The 21,629-nt window shown below is 40.7% G+C and overlaps 1 protein-coding gene across 1 annotated transcript in view; it reads left to right on the plus strand.

Moving 5' to 3' along the window:
* LOC124545317 (cell division control protein 45 homolog) overlaps window positions 1–21,629 on the plus strand; it is a 145,786-nt gene that overhangs the window by 64,999 nt on the left and 59,158 nt on the right. Inside the window, exons 7-8 of the mRNA XM_047124219.1 lie at window positions 3,425–3,616; window positions 10,494–10,625. Coding sequence (XP_046980175.1) covers window positions 3,425–3,616; window positions 10,494–10,625 — 324 coding nt within the window. The remainder of the gene's footprint in view (window positions 1–3,424; window positions 3,617–10,493; window positions 10,626–21,629) is intronic.

Genomic DNA, 21,629 nt, shown 5'->3' on the forward strand with positions numbered 1-21,629 from the left:
AAATGTGTACCATATCTAAAAACTGTCAAGTTGCTTATAGCCCATTGGCTTTGCTTTAGTCCATTGTTTATGACAGACTACAACATGACTTTCTTTTCAAGCGAATGTTGGATCCCACCAGCTGAAACTTTATGACCTAAGAAAGCTACCTCACTTTCAGGCATGACACACGTGTCTTCATTTAATACCATGCCATAACAACACAACCACTGGTGTACTTCATGTATGTGTGTCATTAACTTGTGTGTCAGCTGAGAATATTAATATATCATGTAGATATGTGAATAATAATGGAAAGCCTTTTATTACTTTGTCATTGAATCTCTGCCAGGCCTGAGCTGCATTTTAAGACCAAATGACATAAACAAAAACTCAAAACAGGCCAAAAGGTGTAATCACTGCTGTCTTTGCCATCTCAGTATGCACTACTGGGATCTGGTTGTAAGCTTTCTGACAATCTAACACTGAGAAAACTTTTGTGCCCGCCACAGCGTGGGCAAATTCTTGGATATTAAGTATTGGGTGTTTATTTGGAACCCTTCTAGCATTCAGTAATCTATGCATGGGCGCCACGTGCTTTCGTCCTTGAGCAACAGGTGTAACAGGGATGCCCAAGGATTATTTGACCTTTGTATAACACCAGCACAGATCATCTCTCTGAGTATCACCTTGGTCTTAACCAACCACTACGGAGCTATTCTACGGACGTTTTGTGCAACCAGCAAGCCTTGGAGTCATGGATATATAGTGCACAGTACTGAGTTTAATGCTGTGTGGCTGCACCAATTCTTACTGCATGGACTGTTTTCTTGAATTATTGATTTTACTCTTATTATGTTGTCCACAGAACCTCTCTGAATTCCCTGCTTATAAGGCAGACATTTGCCAAGAATATGATCAGTGCAAAGTGCAACAGGAAATCAGCACCTAATATAGGTTGCATGATGTCTGCTACCACTAACCTCCACTCATATTGAGTAGAAAAACCAACGCCTGTTGTCAGCTCTTTGTGACAACACGTGCTGATGCTGGAGTTGTTTACAGCTAGCAGCTGTAAGAGATCATGCACCATCGTCTGAACTGTGCTTGTGATTGGAAGGATGCTGACCTCTGATGTGATATCTATTAAAAACCGTAAGCTCGAAATCTTATCAACCACATGCATCTGATGCTGTGCCATGTTGTGACTCGTCGGAATAGAAACGAGCATGCCACGGTGGGCCTCACCCTCATTGTGTATCCATATGCGCACAACTGTGAAATGACTCTACTTATGTCAGTGGCACAGTTTGTGAGCGCCGCAGTCCTTGGTGCCTAATTCAGACTGCCGTAGTCATTTGGATACCCACATGGCATCATGCAATTTGTAGCTCAGGGACCGAACCATCTGTGATACCACCAGAATTATCAGTGTTAGCTTGACCTTGACTGTGCTGTAATGGCTGTAGGTTGTATTTACGCGACAATCATGTCCTCTTATCGAAGTCTGTCCATAACTCCGAGTTCTGTAACTACATGGCAACCTTTCCAACCATGGTCTGTAACTCTTGGGGTTCCTCAGCGATGTTTGATGATTGACACAATTTAGACCATATTTATCTAGGAACTCCATTGCATGTTTCTTGCATTCTGCTGTGACATGTAGTTGTCATTGCTACGAATGCCACAGCAGGAGATTCCAATGTGGCATATGCGCTATCAGCTGCGTGGAGTAACTTAGATAATGATTGTCACTCATTATTATTAATGTCAACTGCACTTGTGGCAGAAGCTGTTAGTTGGTAGATTCGTTATGCTAACATCCACTATCATGCGCAAATGCCTCTAAAACTCCTCTGGATTTCTCACGCTAAAGGTCTTGCGGAAGCCTCCGCTCCTGTAACTTCATGCAGCATGTGATTAACGGTCTTCAGTGCGCGGTATGCTTGTTGGTGAGGTGGGTGTAGAATTTCATCGGAAGCTATTGTTGTTGCTCTGTGGTCCAAGTTGCTAATTGCCTATATAAATTTTTAATGGTCTTCTGTGACCCGTTGTTGTGTAAAAATGTTCTCTAAGATCGCAAACTGTATGTCCGATTGTGTGAGCGTAAATGGTGGTACTTAAAATTGTAGACGCAACACAGTTGACGCTAACGAACCATTGAGGGTGTACTCTTGCAATGTTGCTGTGACTGTTGGAGCTTGTGGTCTCATTGTGCCTATCTTGCTGTCTCAGTGTTAAAAGTTCTACAACTTCAATCTCTTGTTGCAGCTGCCAGATCTTGTCACCAGTGGTTTGCAAAAAAACAATTTGCACCTCCTATGTTTAATGGATGTAATGCGAGAAATGTTTTTGTGACTTAAACTGTATGAATTTTTGGGGTCACGAATTACGTAGACCAGAAATGAAAACCACATATGTTTCACATTTATTTTCTCAATCACAATCAGAAGTAACAGTTATAAATCAGCAAAGAATAAAAGTGTTACTCCAAAACCCACAACACTTGCAAGGACTAAATGGCGCACTTCACTGATCGATTTCTGTTCTCAAAGTTTTGAGAATTTTTCTGTAATGTTTGTGTTGCTTGCTAGTAGGAGCTCCAGGTTTGTTCATGTCTTCGGCATACATGAGAGCACAACAGTCGTTGCTGTTATATCATTATTCTCCAGCATAAGTATGCTGGCCCATGGTCCCATGATATGAGTCAAGAGTTCCACTTGTTCCCCTCCTCCAACTTAACATCAGTTATTTCATGCTATGCATATAATGACAGTCAAAGTAGGTTAATAATGGTAAGAGTAGCCAACAGAAATGCACAACAACTGTAACAGGAGGCCTAGATTAGGAAAACAAGAGTTTTCTCATAATGAGAGGAAAAGAAAAGAGATTTTGCCTGCGCTTTCTCCTCATATGGAGTGGTTCTTGTTGGTGTGAGTTGTGGGTGACCAACCCATACTGCTGCCCTCTCCTGTCCACTATCCCGTCAGCGATTTTCTTTTGTACCCTTTGAAGAATGAACATCTGATTCATGTAAATAGTGTTACTGTTATCTGTTTTGTTGGCTGTCATCAAAGTTTTGTCTCCTGTAGGTAATTGCCAACTAGTCCATGGGTCAGTTTGTGAAGTTGATATTTTTCTGAGTGAAATTTTCTTTAATATACAGCTATTTGTGGTCAGTAGCAGTAAGAAACACAAGCCTGCAGTTCCTTGTGTGTTCAAAATGTGGAGAGTTATAAATGACATCAAACTTTTACTTGTATGACTGATCACTGTTAAAAAATCTAATAAATGCATCAAAATTGATTATTCCTTTAAAGAAAGTTACTTGATTTGAGAAAAAATCACATCATTTACTGTTAGCTTTCCAAAAAGAATGAAACAAAAATAAAAAATAAAGATTATATCCGTATGCTATAATTAATGCAACTTTCAATTTTTGTAGGTGGTGTATTGTTGGTGTGACAGAACAACTGCTTATGGGTAAAATTGAAAATCAGCAATATGTATTGGAGACAGGAAATCTGCAAAATCATGTTGCCAGGCTGAGTCAGCACCAAAATATGCCAGATGATGATTTTGGTAATGATGAGATCCAAAGGCTTTGTCCAAAACTGAAAATCACATACACCAAAGAGTATCCTTTTTGATGTTGTTTAAAATAATCATAACTTACTCATTGAAAACTAGAGCAAATAGAACAGGAGTGTCACAAATTCTCTCTCTCTCTCTCTCTCTCTCTCACACACACACACACACACACACACACACACACACACACACACTAAAAACCCTCAAAGTAGGAATAAAAAAATTTCCAAATTTCATACTTACTACCTAATTTTTATTGTTTTAATACAGCCCTATGCAGTCATATTGCTTCTTATGTTACTTCACGTGATGGGTGGACTGCATTCTACTGCTTGAATTTATAAATACAAATTGCTAAAACTAGCTTTAAGTCAGAAAGGGCAATAGACAAATCAGAGGTAAGGAATAGTAATAACTACATTATAAGCATAAATGCAACAAAAATTGGCTGCAATCAAGGAAAATATAAGGAGTAGCCAGTGTCAAAGGGCTGCTAGGTGACCTAAAAAATAGGGGAATGTCAAAGAGAGTAGGAGAGTAAATAATTAATGTTTCCTCATTTATTTTTGAGAAAGTCTCCTTAGTTGAGACATAAATCCTAACCACAAGATTAGCAGCTCATGCAAAATATTAATGACATTCTTCCCACACATTACTCATCAACTGAACAGGGAAGAGGAAAAATGTTCGTGTTACCAGGAAGTACCCTATTCCACATACTGTAAAGTGACTTGCAAAATATTGATTTAAATGTTGATGAATTTTGATTGTTTAAGCTTAATGCAAACATTACTTTAAAAATATATGGGGATTGTCTCATATGGTGAAAAATAATTTTCCTAAAAAAGTTTCGTATACTACTGAACACATCATATTTGATAGAAAAGCAAACAGTTCCGGAAAACTGTAATATAGCAGGCAAATGACACTAGAAACATTATGTAAGTGGTAAATTTAATATTTTTTCATGGCTCAGTCTGCAAGCAACAAATGAATAAATGATGGATAAATTTATGCCAGACTTAACAATGAAGTAATATACATTTCATTTTGGCAGCTGTTTGTACTTTTCCGTGCAGACTTTATTACATGACTTTCGTGAAAAGAATAGGTGGAATATTTGGAGGAGGAAATGGATATGCGGAAGTTTAATTAGCAGTAGTGAAAGTAAATAGAAAGACTTTTGGTGAATTGACTATTAGGCTATAACAATAGTATTGGTGAATGCTGTAACAAATGTTGACATTGTTCTGAATGGAAAAATGGATAATACAGTGAGTAATATGAGCACAACAGTACTGACACTATTATTTCCACTAAAAAATGCTAACAACAACAAGAACAACATCCTATGAGTTTATGTGTAAGTCACATCGTGATTTGTATAAAATAACGAGGAAATTTGGGAAATGGTAAAAATAATTGAGACTGTTTCATAGATACTTAGTAGTCTAGTGTGAGTGGATTGCTATAGAATGGGATGAGGGGCATAAGGAAGACATATTTATTGACAAATACAACTTTGGTGGAAGCAATAGGAAAGAAGGGAGTTGTTTAGAGGTCTGTGATAGGTTTCAGCTTCATTCTGAACACTCTCACGGAAGAAAAAACGTACTTGAAACAAATTGAGATACTTTGAAAACTACCATCTGGATTACCCCTAATATTTAAAAGAGTGATGCTGAACCAGATATGATTATGGAATCATTTCATAACCTAGACTTGGTAGGGTGCCCTTGAAAGATGTAGAAGAGGGGAACATATGAGGAACTGAAATATTGCTGAATTAAGACAATGAGACAGTGTGAAAACTCTCCACTAGTGATCATTTTGGCAAATAAACTTGTAAAAGAAGGAATTTTAAGCATTTTAAATGTGGCTCCGTAGAAGGATGTTAAAAATAAGGTGAAACAGTGGAAAGTCCAGGATGAAATAACAGTATGGGAAGGGTTGATAGCTGCTCTCCACGTATGGGAGATACTGAGTCGCAGACTGGCACAGCACAAAAGAATGCTAGAAATATCTTTTGCTTTCAGACAAAGTTCTGCTTCAGAAGAAGAAATTTATCTGTAAACTAAAAATATTACTTGTGCTCTTTTTCATAGTGCCCATCGGTGACTCAGTGCCTCTTTTTTGTAGTGAGTAGCTGTCTATCATTTTCATATTGTAGTTGTTAGATTATGTACTATAAATAATACAGAATGCAAGAAGTTTGTTGAAAATCTGCACTAAAGTGAGAAATATTGGCAAATTTGCTGTCTTATTCAGTGACAAGAACCTGATTGAGTCTCAGACTACTGTTTGGACTATATTACAGTATTGGAAATTGTTTTACTGACAGAACTACCAACTTTACTTACACACTTTATGGGCTATAAGATGCACTTTTTTCTTCAAAACATTGCCTCCACAGTTTAGATGTGTCTTATACTTGAAATTAATGTAAATATATCCAGTGTTTGATTTAAAATTCGCACCAGTCTTGAAAATGGCCATATATTTGATGCCACAGGAAACCTATCTATTTGCAACATTGGATTCAACTGGCGGCAGCAGTGCACCAATGTGACAAACATGAGTTGCAGGGATTTACAAGCTTGCTAATGCTGTCTCCCTTCCATCCCACCATCACAAAACCCAACACTGTCCAGCCTGTAAAGTGTCATTGCAGTCTACAGTGCCAGTGAGCCCGAATTGAAAATGATTTGTGTTATCAGTAACATTACAGTATTTTTGTTAGTAGTAGTTTTGTAATGGAAAAAATAAAAGGTATTCATGTGATGTGAACTATAAATTGAAAGTAACAGCATATGCAGAAGAACAGGGAAATAGAGCTGATGAGCGACATTTTGGTACTTCACCAACAGAAAAAATACCATTTGCGATGGGCGGGTTAGTAGAGAAGATCTGGGAAGAGAGAGAGAGAGAGAGAGAGAGAGAGAGAGAGAGAGAGAGAGAGACTGAGAGACTAGATATGCAAATAGAGGATTGAAAAAACTAGGAGATGGCGTATTGAAATGAATTCAAGGACACTGTCAAAATGGCATTGAAATTAATACAAAAATGATTCAAATGCACACTCAAACAATGGAAAATCCAGGATGGAATATGACAATGTCAAATACACACTCATAACCTAGTGCTACAGTGGAGATTAACAGACGTTAAAAGTGAAGTTGTTTGGTGCTAAAGATTTATGAAGCATCATGGACTTCGCATGTGAACCAAAACCAAAATAGCTCAGAAAATGCCACAAGAGTATATAGAGAAAATATTATCCTTCCATTCTATTATTATTCAACATTGAAAGAAAATCAGTGTGGAACTAAGCAAAATAGCAAATTTGGATGAAACTCCTTGAAATTTGATGTCTGAGTAACAGAACTGTTGCCATGAAAAGTGCTAAAACTGTAAATATAAAAGCAACATGAAATAATGCACTACACTTTTGTCCTTTTATGTTGTGCTAACAGTACTAAACTTAACCCAATGATCATTTTCAAGTGCAATACAATGCCAAAATCTTCTGAAATACTGCCAAGTTGTGTTTTTCATGTTCATGATGAAGGATGAATGGACAAGGCTGGTATGAAATTATGGATTAACAGAGTGTGGGAGAAGAAGGAAATGTGCTTTATTGAAGCACTGTTAGCTGAAAGAGAAATTGAGACAGAGAAATACAGAGCTTGCTGTAATTCTAGGAGGATTTACTTCTCAATTGCAACCTGTTGATGTCTCAATTAATAAACTATTTAAAGTGTTTATGAGAGAGGAATGGAACAAATGGATGATGGATGAAACCCAACATGAATTCACACTGAAGAGAGCTCTAAAATGACCTACAGTCAAACAAGTGTGTCTTTTGATAAACCGGTTGTGGTCTAGAGTGAGAGAAGACTTTATTGTTAAATCTCTCATAAATAACACTCTCGATGGCAGTGAAGACCACCTTATGTATGAAGAGGACAACGATGGCGAGGAAGAGGAAGAAGTACAAGGAGAAGAAGGAAGTTCACATGAAAATTTTCAGGAATTTTGAAGGTCAGTTTGGTTTATAAACTAAGATTTTTTTAGTCTGTCTTCACAATCCAATAGTAAAAACGTTATTTTAAAAAATTTTGCATAAAAATTAAGGTGTGCCTTATAGTTTGTAAACTGTGGTATTCCATCAAATTGACAAAATATATGCACTGTGTACAAATATTATGTAAAAGAAATCAAAGAATGAAGGAAATTAATCTTCATCATGATTAAATAGAAAGTCAATAAATACAGTAAAGCCTCATTTTTATGTCCCTGCATTTTACATTTTCCCACGTCTTACATTCATTTTTGTTGTCCCAACAGAACTTCTATTCTCTCAATACAGTTCTTTCTCATGATTAATGATTCCGTGTCACAACATTTCCCACATTTTAAGTTTTCTTTGATGTTATCACAACCTTTAATATTGTTTTTCATACAGATTCCTGCAAAAATTGCGTCATATTCATGCTGAAACTCAGCCTTGGAACAAAGCAGAAAACACAGAGTACATGTAGATTTATTGCTCATGTAAAGTAGCATTATCACAGTAAGTGAGATTCCACTGTCAGCGTGTTGGGTCACAGCAGTCTGTGTTATAGGTTTGCAGTGTTTTATGCTGAGTCACTGCCTTAATGATAATCACGCTCTGATCCTAGTGACTCTAGTAGCAAATTTCCTTCTGCCCAATGCATTGTATTACAACAGCTTTAATTTGATTTCATAGTTGTATACACAGATCAACAACACTTTTGAAGATAGCCGTCTATATAGTGGGGTTTCTCGATCATTGTTACTTCTGTGTTAAATACGCTAATCCATAGTAGGCCCCCAGCCTTAGGCTGGTACGACCTGATGTAATGTAAACATTCTTCGGCCAGATGCTCCATAACATGATAGCAATTTCCACCATCCTTATCACACAGGATGTTCCTGAACTGAGTGACTTTGTCAGAAGCAAGCTTTAGATTTCATGCCTATTGTTCTCTGTTTACGAAGACTGCCAGATTGAGTGTTTTCACCAGTATTGTGTTACAAGTATTATTTGCCATAATTTTATGTTGATTATCAATAATACGTCTCACATCAGAACATGAATATCTTTTTAAAGTGGTTTCACAAAATACTTTTGCTTCTGTATTTTATTTATGCCATTGGGCATGATCACAACAAAGAAAGAAACCTGTGCCTGCATTTGTGTGTGTCAGCAGCCAGTCACTGCTTTTATGATTGATGCTTTGTATTCTGTGCAGAGACAAGTAGAGCTAATTACTGTTAATAAGAAACAAAAACAATTATTTCAGATTTTTTAAACAGGCAAAATTTAAATTGTTTCAGTTTCATATTTTGAACAAAATAGAAAAAATTTTGAACAAAATAGAATGACATTAAGAGTAATTTATTGATTTTCACTTGTTGTGTTTAGTATGCTTACCTGTATTTTACACTTTCCTGCATTGTACACTTTGTTGAGTCAGTCTGCTGAAAAGTATAAAAAGGGGTTTTGCTGTACTGTTATACAAATTAGATGGTTTTTGCATCCTCCAAGGTTTGATTACTACTGTGCCTCAGTGATTGTAACTCTGAAATTCCCAACGAAGAATCAAAAGTTGAGTAGATTGCTATAATGACTCATGAGATGTTGAGAAGTCACAAATCACATTCTGGCCTTGAGAGTGTTTTTCCAGAAGTGGGTAGTCAGCTCAGCGTATCCAAAAGAGAATGGGTGGTGGTACATTGTCACAGTGTGCTGCTGCTGCTGCTGCTGCTGCTGTTGTTGTTTTCTTCAGTCCAAAGACTGGGTTAGTGTAGTTGTCTCCATGCTGGTCTGTCCTGTGCCAGTCCATTCATCTCTGAATAACTAGGCTACTGCAATCTACATCCATTTGAATCTGTATTCGTCCTTTGGTCTCCATGTACAGTTTTCATTCGCTACTTTCTCCCCATTGCCAGATTGACAATGCCTTGATGCCTCATTACACGTCCTGTCAACTGATTTCTTTTAGTCAAGTTGTGCCATAAAGATTTTTCTCCCCAGTTCTATTCAGTACCGCCCCATTAGTTACTCAATCTTCAGAGGTAAACTTACAGAATTGGAAAAGATTCTATTCTCTTTTTGTCTGAACTACTTATTGCACACATTTCACTTCCATACAAGGCTACTCTCCAGACAATTCCTTCAAAAGACTTCTTAACACTTAAATCGGTATTAAATGTTAACAAGGTTCTCTTTTCCAGAAACACTTCCCTTGTTACAGCCAGTCTGTATTTTCTATACTCTCTACTTCAGTCATCATCAGTTACTTTGCTGCTCAAATATCAAAACTCTTCCACCACTTTTAGTGTCTTATTTCATAATCTATTGAACCTGATTTAATTTGACTACATTCCATTACCTCATTTTGCTTTTGGTTACTTATTGACTTACTTACTTACTGATGGTCATCTTGTAATCAGTTTTCTGTTCTTCTGTAAATAATTCTTGTCATTATTTTGCAGCACTGAAATAGATTCAAGAAATAGTCTTGTACTTACATCTTGGCTTGTTTGATGTATAATTAAATGTGAGATTAAAGTCTACCGGTTATATTTGATGTACTCACCTGTGCAAAACCAGTAACTCTGTGTTTGAATGTTAATTTTTTAGCTCCTCGGTTCCGTATACAAACCCTGTCTTCTGGTAGGCAGCAGAGTTGGCAGTATCTTCTTGATGATTAGTGATCTAATCTCCTATATATGTTACATTCCTACCTTGATTTAGCTTCACTGAAAATAAAGAAACTAAACAATGTAATAAGGTCACACAAATTTCGAACCTTGTAATAATGAGTCTTGTGAGAATAATATTTTTGGTGTACAAGTTTTATAAAAAAAGATTTATTTTTCCCTTAACTTGCAAGTCTTCTTTTGGCATTGTATCGCCACTGGACAGTGGAAAGTAGCTTGCGGTATTCTGTTTACCCCTCTTGTAAACTCAGACTCTGGACACTGAAGGGTGAAAAGAAGATGAACGAGTTGCTGGTTGAGATGGGGTGAGTTACCTGTTTTTGTTTGCCTTTGTTTTATGCCTGCTTTTTCTAAAATGTAAATTTATTGATTCTTACCATATCATTGGTAATGATATTTGCTGAAAATTGCTTCATGTTATCTCTGGAGTGTGAAATTTGAGAGTTTTTCGTGGTATATAAATTGTTGAAATTACTCATAGGAGGCCAGCCGGGTGACATCTTCAACAATTGCCGATATTTTGACAAGTTCATCCCCTGTCATTTTCGAGGCACAAATGTACCAAGGGAAAGCTTTGCATGGGAATTTAAAACACTGATATGCATAGCATATCTGGAAAGATTCTCTCTCTCTCTCTCTCTCTCTCTCTCTCTCTCTCTCTCTCTCTCTCCCTCCCTCCCTCCCCCTCTCCCTCCCCCTCTCCCTCCCCCTCCCCCTCTCGCTCTCCCATCCCTCTCCCATCCCTCTCCCTCCCTCCCTCCCTCCCTCCCTCCCTCTCTCTCTCTCTCTCTCTCTCTCTCTCTCTCTCTCTCTCTCTCTCTCTCTCTCTCTCTCTCTCCCCCCTCCCGCCTCCCCCCCCTCTCCCCCTCCCACTGTGTGTGTGTGTGTGTGTGTGTGTGTGTGTGTGTGTGTGTTCACTAGTGCAGTGGCCGGCAGCAAACTAATTACTCAGCAGAGCCAAATATCAACAGTACAACTACTGAAATATCTTACAGGAGCCAAATTTTGTAAACTTGAACTGTATAGGTTGGTTCATTGATAAATGGTGTTGTTATGGAAGTCCAGGGCTGACCTTCACTAAAAATGTTCTGAATCTGATTGAGCTATGTTTGCTAAGATTGACCTGTTTGAGCTCTCCCATCCACATTTGTCATGAATATTTTTTTCATCAACCTCCTTTTGTCCCTCCTCTCTGTATATCCAAGCTATTTCAACATATCTTTCTCAGTAGTCGAGACCACATCTTCCTTTATTCCACAGTGCTCCATAAGATTAACTCAACAAACTCTTCTTCAAGTCTTAGTTACCCTATAGGTACATTGAATAAAACTTGATATCATACTTAACAACAGTATCATACCTTTGTAAAATTATGTTGTAAAGTATCCATAAAATTAAATCATGACAGTGACTGACGAAAACAGTAATTTGAGCAGTGGCCTTGCATCTTCTTAGGCTAGTCAAATTTATTTGTTGTTGTTTTTAATTTTTGGCGTAATTCCAGGTTCTCATCAATAAGACCTTACCTCAATTTACTCTTGATAAGGTGGAGTTGGCAACCATACGAGTGCTGATTTTTAACTATAACTGTATTGTTTCCGGTGGGGACATGTGCTCGGAACTAATACATTGTGGAACACAATGCAGAGATACGACTTGTGACAGTACGCATTGAGATTTTATCTTCCTGGAAATTATTTCTCGATATAAGGGAAAGTTAGATTGCTGCTTACCATAAAGGTGACACATTAAGTTGCAGACAGGCACAATGAAAAGACACTTCCGCATTAGCTTTTGGCCAAAGCCCATGTCAGAAAAGGAAATGCGCGCACGCCTACACACACATACACACACACACACACACACACACACACACACACACACAATGCTACAGCAGAGTTGGAAACCAGGATTACATTCAAAAGATGTACTGTATATTAATTGATTCAGCTTACTGCAGGATTGGTGTTGACCCTACCAAAAGTGTCAAGAAAAAGACTAACATTGTACTGAATGAAAGTTCCTTGTTGCAAGATATTATCAAGAGTCTTAATTCTTAATGTGATGTTTCCCCTAAATTATGCAGAGTGTTTCAAAAAGGACTTTACAACTTTGAAAATTCATATAAATGAATTAATAGTACCTACAGAGATGATTGTAGCCAACGAAATTTGTTGCAGGGACCTACGATTATAAGGGGTGCTAACTCAGTTGCAAATTCTGTATAGAACCTGACAGGTATTGTATGAGGCATTAGTGCCTAGTTTAATTTTAACTGTTTTAGCTGTTTCTCACTGTCACTGACACTATCATCAATCATATTTTCTGTAATGTAGAATGAATGTGGAACAGTGTTCCTGTATAGACTTTTCTTTGTGAACGAGCATTCAAAAGTGGAATTTTGCATTCTCCTTTTGCATTTCTCCCTTGGCTCAGCAGTGAAACAGGGTGTGAATCAGACATTCAACAATGCTATAATCCCCCTTGAAAATGTCCTTCGCAGATTTGGATGAAACGTCGTGTTTTAAAGTGAAATCCATTTGACCATGGCATAATAGCCCAGAACATTTTATTAATTGTAACAGTCTGTGGGACTGTGATGTTGGATCCTCCCCACTGATGCAATATAGGGTGCCTAGGAAGTTGTTTTCTTGAATAGCTAGACAACATACAAGCAAATCTTATTAATATAAAAGCAAATCATATTAATGGAGTTTATTACAATAAATCATATTAATGGAGTTTATTACAATAAATTGAACCGACCACACTTAACTCTGACGCAATTGGCGACATGCAAATAATCAATGTCCTTTGCTATATACAATTTCCATGCAAGCTATCGATATAAGGCACAAGTCTCAGGTAAACATTAGGATGAGGGCTCATCTTCTAGTGTCCTAGTTAGCGTACTATTGGCTGACATCATCTCACAGTCTTCTCTGAGGTTATATTCCATGCCGATGTGCCAGCACTTGATGTTACGCCAGAACATGTGAAATAGAATGATGACATAGGCTCAGTTGTAGGGACAGCGTGTGACAGTCTTTGGTTCGTTGGTAGGATAATGGAATAAATGCAGTCAGTCAACAAAGAAGGCTGCTCGCAAAACTCTGTTGCATCCCATCTTAGAGCAGTGTCCAAGGGCAGCACAAATGATTGTAGATAAATGTAATTCATGGGAGAAAATTGTGCAAATGCTGAAAAGCCTAAATAGACTAATGTTGGAGAGCAGACATCAACCACCCCTTGAAAACCTACTTGCAAACTGTAAGGAACTGGTATAACTTGAATATACTGAAAATACTGAAGCCTGCTATGAAGTACATAGCACTGCAAAGAGAATAAGAAGCTGATTACAGTACACACAGAGGCATTTTAACAATCATTCCTCTCATGTGTCATAAATGAATGGAACTGGAAGAAATGGTAAAATGTGGCTCATTAAGAATATGCAGCATTGCATGCCTCTGTGAGCATGATCTTTTGCGAAGTACCCAACTTAAAATGTCTGTTGCATGCAGTACCCTTTGCAGTGTTTTCTCGGAAGCTGTTTTAGATGGGCTTGGAGTCACTGACAGCAGCAATTCCTATTAGGTTGGAAACCCGACTGTCATTGACAAGGCATGACACTCTTCACTACACCCCATTGGTTTGAATCTCTTTACAACAACTCATGTTGTGTTAAATGTCTGTGAGTCAAACACCATTCCATGTAGACACTTCGGACAGACCTTGTTGGTACGCAAACAAATAGGTGAATTACATTCATTGTGAACTCAAGGATTTGTACAAATGTGATAGTTCCTTTCTGAAACATCTTCTGCACTGATTCCACACAGCTGATGAAAAATGCACACAGATTCACTACCATGACTGACTACAGTGATAAAGGATTATGAACTACTGGTACTTGTTCTATAGCACTTCAAAATAATCAGCGTGCTCTATTTAGAAGGTGTCCAATATTTTGTAAGGTGAGCTTAAAAATTGGAAAATAGTCAAGAACAAAGTTTTATAATAAGAAACTCTTTCTGTAAAGGTCATAAGGAAAGGAAAATTAAACAATGGAAACTCCATGCAAGAATATCAACAGTGTAGGAAAAGAAAGATTGCTACTTTCCGTAAAGATGACACGTTAAGTTGCAGACAGACACAATAAAAAGATACACATAGATAAGCTTTCAACCACAGCTTTCATCAGAATAAGAGAAACACACACCATTCATTCATGCAAGCAAGCACACTTCATGCATGGATGACCACCAACTCTGGTAGCTTGCACTAGACTGCAACATCCCCATAGGCTGGAGCAGCAATCTGGAATGGGCTGTGAAGGATAAAGGATAGCAGTGTTGTGGTGGGGGAAGAAGGAACACTGTTTGAAAGTGTGTCCAGGTACTAGAATGCCAACAGGTGCAGTGTCAGGAGGTTGTGTGGCAGGGAGGCGTGAAAAACGAAGCCAAAAAGGAGAGGAGCAGGGAGAGATGGGTGGATGCATTGGTGAGGGCAGCAAACAGAGTGTGTGTGAGATGAGAATGGGGAGGAGGTGAAGTGATTTGAGGGGGGGGGATTGGAAACTGTTGTGTAGATGGTGTGGGGACACTATGTTGCTGTAGTTTTAGGCCGGGTAGTTATGGGAGTGGGAGAATGTATTGTAATGATAACTCCAATGTGCGCAATTAAGAAAAGCTGGTGGTGGAGAGGAGGATCCAGATGATTCATTAGTGAAGCAGCCATTGAAATCAAGCCTGTTATGTTCAACTGCATGTTCTGCCACATGGTGGTCTACTTTGCTCTTGGCTATAGTTTGGCGGCAGCCATTCATCCTTATGGACAGCTGATTGATAGTCATACCAATACAAAAAGCTGAACAATGATTGCAGCAGAACTGGTAAATGACATGGATTCTTTCACGGGCAGCCCAACCACCGATGGCGTACGATAAGCTTGTGACAGAACCAGAATAGGAAGTGCTGAGTGGGTGGACTGAGCAGGTCTTGCACCTGGGTCTTCCATGGGGATATGATCCTTGTAGCAACAGTTTGGGATGGGCATAGGGATGGACTAAGATGATGTGGAGGTTGGATGGGTGGCAGAACACCACTTTAGGAGTGGTGGGAAGGATCTTGGGTAGGATATCCCTCATTTCTAGGCATGATGATAGGTAATCAAGGTCCTGGTGAAATATGGGATTCAGTTGTTCCAGTTGTGGGATGGTACTGGGTGACAAAGCTCCTTGAGGTCACGTCAAGGACAGTAGCATGGTGGGTTGATGATTATCAGGTGAAGCACGTGGGAGAAAAGCTGTTGAGATTGTGAAAGAATGAAGATATGTTGTCTTGGTCCTGAGTCCAGATCATGAAGAGATCATCAGTTAAGTGGAACCAGGCTATGAGTTTGGCATTTTGGGAGGCTAGGAAGGCGTTCTCTAGGCAGACCATAAACAGGTTGGCATAGGAGGGTGCCATACAGGTGTCCATGGCTGTGTTGCGGATTTGTTTGAAAGGTTTCTCTTCAAAGAAGAAGTAGTTGTGGGTTAGGGTGAAATTAGTGAGGTATGGGGAGTGAGTGGGGTATGAGTCTGAAGGATGTTGGGAAAGGTAGTGTTCAATAGTGGAAGACCATGGATATGAGGAATTTTGGAGCATTGGGAACTAGCATCACTAGTGACAAGTAGGGATCGAGGGAATAGAAGGGTGAGGATGGTGGAGAGTTGATGAAGGAAATGGTTGGCATCTTTGATGTTGAAGACTTGATGTCTGGCAATTGGTTGGAGGTGTTGGTCAATGAGGGCCAAAATTCTTTCAGAAGGGACAGAATAACCAACCACAATGGAGCATCCAGGTTTGTTGGGGTTTGTGGATTGTGGGGAGCATGAGAAAGTAGGCATGAGGCTGTTATAGGGGTGAGGAAGGAAATGGATTCAGGGAGAGGTTCTGGGCATGGCTGAAGTTTTAAGCAGGAATTGGGGTTGTGTGCTCCTGAAGGCCAGCCCACACATCTGACGCATTACAGGTGACTGGGTAATGCATAATTCGCAGCCCCGGGTCGACAGGTAGGATTTGCACGTACCCCCCTTACAGGCCAGGCCCAGGGAGGTGTGATTGCCTGAGCTGCAACCTTCCCAAATTGCCGATCGGTCCCTCTGTCAGGTGTTCGGGAGGTGTGACCTGAGATGTGAACAATCCTCGAAGGCAGGTGCGCCCCCTTGTGAAGGGGACCCCCAGTTGGAAGGAGCGCGCCATCGGAGACGATGGGAATCATGGGGAATTTTCTCGCAACGAGTCAATCATCTTCACAGTCAACGTCTACGGAACATAAACATAATGAGGCTAATGATTCAAATACCCTTCCCGCTGCATCACAGTTCCTCATGGTCTTACGTACTGAAGACGGTCAATCTTTTCACATGGTAAATCCATTTATTATTCAGAAATATGTTGGTGCAATTGCCAGCTCTGTGAAATCCTGCTCTTGAGTACAGAATGGCACTTCGTTTTTAGATACTACTTCTGATCCTCAAACACAACTGGTTGCCACCTCGCTTCTCCATGGCTACCCTGTTTGTGTCGAGGCCCATAGAACTTTGAATTCTTCCTGTGGTAACATTTATACTAGGCTGCTTGATGGTCTAACCGAGGCCTAAATCCAAACTTACCTCTCTGATCAGGGTGTTATTGCCGTCCATCGTGTAATTAAAAAGGTAGATTCCTCCTTAGTGCCCACCTGCACTCTTTATCTCACCTTTGGTAGAGTGGTAGTTCCGTCCAAGATCAAAGCAGGCTATGAAATTATCACAGTCCAGCCGTACATTCCAAACCCAATTCGCTGCTACCAGTGCCATCATTTCAACCACCCTAGAATGTCTTGTTGATACCCAGCCAAATGTGTAACCTGTGGTAGGGATGTGTATGAGGGCAATTGTCTGCCTCCTTCTCCCCGCTACATTAACTGCAATTGTGGCCACGTTGCCTCCTCTCGGGATTGTCCCATGTATCTTGATGAGGGGGCTGTCCAAGAGATTCGGGTAAAAGAAAAAGTGCCTTACCCAGTCGCTTGCAAGTTATTGGCTAGTGACAAACTGTGCATTTTCCCTTCTGACACCTATATCTCTGTTCTTATTCCCCCTTGCTCCATGAAGGACATGGCCACGCAGACATGCAACCGCCAATTCAGCTCTGAGGTTGTGAAATCGCTTAGTGTCAAGGTAGCATCGCCATACTCCTGTCCAGCTGTGCAACAAGCCATCAAACTCTCACCTCAAGAGACAAAGCCACCCACAAAACAGCACCCGAGTCTTCGTCTAACCAGAAAGGCTCGAAGAAGTCCATCGAAGACAAACGGTCTTCTCCTTCGCCGACTCAAAGATCTTCTTGAGGATGCACATCACCAACCATTTTTCATTGTTGGACTCCACAGACTGACTGCATAAGCAAGCCAATGCTTCTGTGGGCACCACGGAGCAGGATCCTCCTGCTCCTGTGCCCTGTAGTAGCGACTCTTCACAGGCTGTCACTCGGCAGCCACCGACATCTCTTCCTCGTCAAGACTCTCCTCCAATAGAATGTTTGCGGCCTTCTGTCCCACAAAGAGGATTTACAGCTGCTTTTAGCATCACAGTGTCCCCTTGTACTCTGCCTTCAGGAAACAAAATTGCGCCCTCACAAACTCTTTGAGTTTTCACATTTCTTAACGGTTCATTTTGATATTTCCCCTGAGGTTGGCATTCCATCTCATGAGGGCGTCGTGCTGCCCATACGGGATGACATTTGCTGTCAACCTATCTCCCTGACTACCCATCTTCAAGCTGTTTCAGTTCACCTTTTCCTTCCCCACTTGACTTTTTCTTTCTGTATCGTTTATCCCCCTCCGTCATTCGATGTCACCGGGGCAGACTTCCTTCAGCTTATTGGGCAGCTACCGCCCCCATTTTTGTTACTTTAATGCACATTGTCCCCTTTGGGGTTCTCACAGGACCTGTCAGAGAGGTGCTCTCTTGGCTGACCTTCTTAACCAACTTAACCAGGGAAACAGTGTGCCTCAGAGTTCCGTCCTGAGTGTCATCCTATCGCCATTAACCCAATGATGGCCTATCTCCTGCCAGGCATCTTCAGCTCCCTTTTTGTTTATGATTTTTACATCTATTGCAGTTCTCCATGGATCTGTCTCATTGAGCAGCAGCTGCAGTGATGTCTTGATTGACTTCACTCCTGGAGCATTGACAATGGCTTTCATTTTTCCACTGACTAAACTTTCTATATGAATTTCTGGTGGCACAAATGGTTTCTCCTGTCATCTTTACGTCTTGGGCCTGTTGCCCTTCCATTTGTTGAAGCTATGAAATTTCTGGGTATCGTGCTCGATGGGAAACATTCTCGGTCCTCCCATGTGCCTTACCTGGCAGCCCGCTGTATGCGGTTCCTCAGTGTCCAACGTGTCCTCAATGGTACTTCCTGAGGTGCCAATCGAACCACTCGCCTCTGTTTGTACCGGTCCCTTGTCCGTTCAAAACTTGACTATGGGTGGCTTGTTTATGCGTCTGCACATTCATCCCTCTTACGCCGGCTCAACACCATTCACCACTGTGACATCCGTTTGGCCACTGGCGCCTTTTACACTAGTCCGGTTGATAGTCTGTATACTTAAGCTGCTGAATTACAACTGTCCTACTGCCACGACTTTCTCTTCAGCTGGAATGCATGCTGTTTGTCTGCAATGCGTGGCCACCCATCCAGTGGCTCCTCCTTCAATGCTTCCTTTGATCATCAGTATGGGGCATGTCCCTTTTCTCTGTTACCTCCTGGAGTTCGCTTTCAGCACTTGCTCTGGCAGCTTAACTTCACACTACCTGCAACTACTTCACCACCTTGGCTTCGTGAAGTGGCCCATGTTAACCTTGGCCTTTATTCGCTTCATAAGGACACTACTCAGGCCGCGCTCTATTGCCTTCAGTTTCACGACCTTTGCGATAGTACCTTTGTATACACTGATGGCTCTCGGGCTGACTGTGGGGTCAGATGTGCCTTCGTCATTGACACCTGTGTTTTTCGATATTGGCTTCCAGCACACTGCTAAGTATTTACAGCCAAGCTCATTTCCCTGTATCAGGCCATCACAGACTTTTCAATTGCGTCCTCTGCCCAGACTCTTTCAGCGACCCTTCAAATTCTGTGTCCACCGTACACTGCCCATCCCTTAGTGCAGCAGGTCCAGGAAAACTGTAACTTGCTCACTCTTGTTGGAGCCAGTGTGATGTTTCTGTGGGTTGCTGGTCATATCGGTCTTCCAGGAAACGAGGCTGCTGCTGCTGCTGCTGCTGCTGCTAAGGCTACAGTCCTCGTACCTCAGCCCGCTAGTTCCTATATTCCCTCCAATGATTTCTGTGTTGTCATGAGGTGTTGTCCCTTTGGCATCGCTAATGGTCCTCCTTTCATGGGAATAAGCTCTGGCTTATTAAGCCTCTCCCAGCGGCTTGGACGATCTCCTCTCAGCCCTCCCGCCGGGAGGAGGTCATTTGAACTAGGCTGCGTATTGGACACTGCCTTTTTAGCCATCGTCGTTTGCTAAGTGGCACTACCCCACCAATTTGCACACATTGTGCCCAAGTCTTAACTATCCGCCACTTCCTGACAGAATGCCCATTTTTTAACCGTTTATGTTCCTGCTTGGCTTTGCCATCTGAGTTATCGGCTGTTTTAGCAAATTACGTGTGGGCTGTCGACTGAGTTTTACTTTTTATCCGCCAAGGCAATATGGCGAAGGCTATTTAATTTTTAGTTGTGGACCTCCGTTTCTGTGTGGTGCGTCTTTTAGCCCTTTATCCACGTGCCTGTTTTTGGCTCTACGTGCCTGTTTTTAGCTGTCTTCTCTAATGTCAACTGGGAGTGACATATAGTCATTTTTAACTTCTCTCTGTCTTTGTGTTCTATAGTTTTGACATGGGCACATATGACCCCAGTTGTTTTTTGCACCCTAAAGCAAAACAAAACATCATGGCTGCGGTCCTCCAGCCTCGGACAGCTTCTTGTTGCGTCCCTTCATCCGATTTTAGCAGGGTGATTTGTCGGCGCATCTTATCTCTGTGGCATGCCGATTGGGCTGCACTTACCGACAACAAGCTTCGGGCCTTAAAACCTCTTCCCGTGGCTTGGACGTCGTCCTCACGCCCTTCTCGGCGGGAGGAGGTCGTTTTAGCCCGGTTAAGAATTGGACACTGCCGGTTCAGCCATCGCCATCTGCTGACGGCTGCGCCGGCGCCGTTCTGCCCATGTGGGCACTTGCTTACGGTTAGACACATTTTAATGTCATGTCCAGATCTTAACACACTGCGCCTCGATCTTAACCTGCCAAATACTTTCGATGCCATTTTAGCAGATGACCCACGAGCAGCTGCTCGTGTTCTTCGTTTTATCAATTTGACAAACCTCGCTAAGGACATTTGATGATGCTGTATTTTAATCCTATGCCTGTCAGTCTGTCTTTTATCGTGTTTTCCCTTTTAGTTGTTGTGGTCAACTTGTGCCTCGCGGTGTATTCTTAGAGTAGTCAGGGCGCTAATGACCATTGAAGTTGTGCGCCCTAAAACCACAAAAAAAAAAAAAAAAAATCATGTGGCAGTTTCCTCTTGTTTGCTGTACAAAAGAATGTTTAGAGATATAATCTAGCAATTTTATCACATTTCATTTGCTACTACCTTATAAGCAGAAATATTATACATTAATTTATTCATGTATTTGTTTGATTATAATGAGTGTGTAATATTTTTATTTGAAATTAGTTATAATTGATAGGGTATACACAGTGATAGGGGTGATGTGTGCTATAATTAAGTCGATACTGCTGTCCCTCTCAACTCCATTAATTAGGAGACAGATATCCACTGGGGTGACAAGAGTCAGGGGATGGCAGGGTGCACATATATAGATGAGGTTAGTATCGTGCACAAGGTATAAAAGGCCAGTGCATTGATGGAGCTGTCATTTGTACTCATGTGATCCATGTGAAAGGTTCTCAAAGTGATTTTGGCCGCGCGACACGAATTAACAGACTTTGAATGCAGAATGGTAATTGGAGCTACATGGGTGGGACATTTCGTTTCAGAAATCATTAGGAAATTCAGTATTCTGAAATCCACAATGTCAAGAGTGTGGCAAGAATACCAAATTTCAGGCAATTCCTGTCACCACAGACAATGCAGTGGCATTCATTAAATGACAGAGCAGCGGTGTTTGCATAGAGTAGTCTTTGCTAACAGACAGGCAATACTGCAAGATATACAACAAATGTATCCATTAGGACAGTGCGAT

The sequence above is a fragment of the Schistocerca americana genome, chromosome 8, assembly GCF_021461395.2.
Source record: "Schistocerca americana isolate TAMUIC-IGC-003095 chromosome 8, iqSchAmer2.1, whole genome shotgun sequence".
NCBI classification, from domain to species: domain Eukaryota; kingdom Metazoa; phylum Arthropoda; class Insecta; order Orthoptera; family Acrididae; genus Schistocerca; species Schistocerca americana.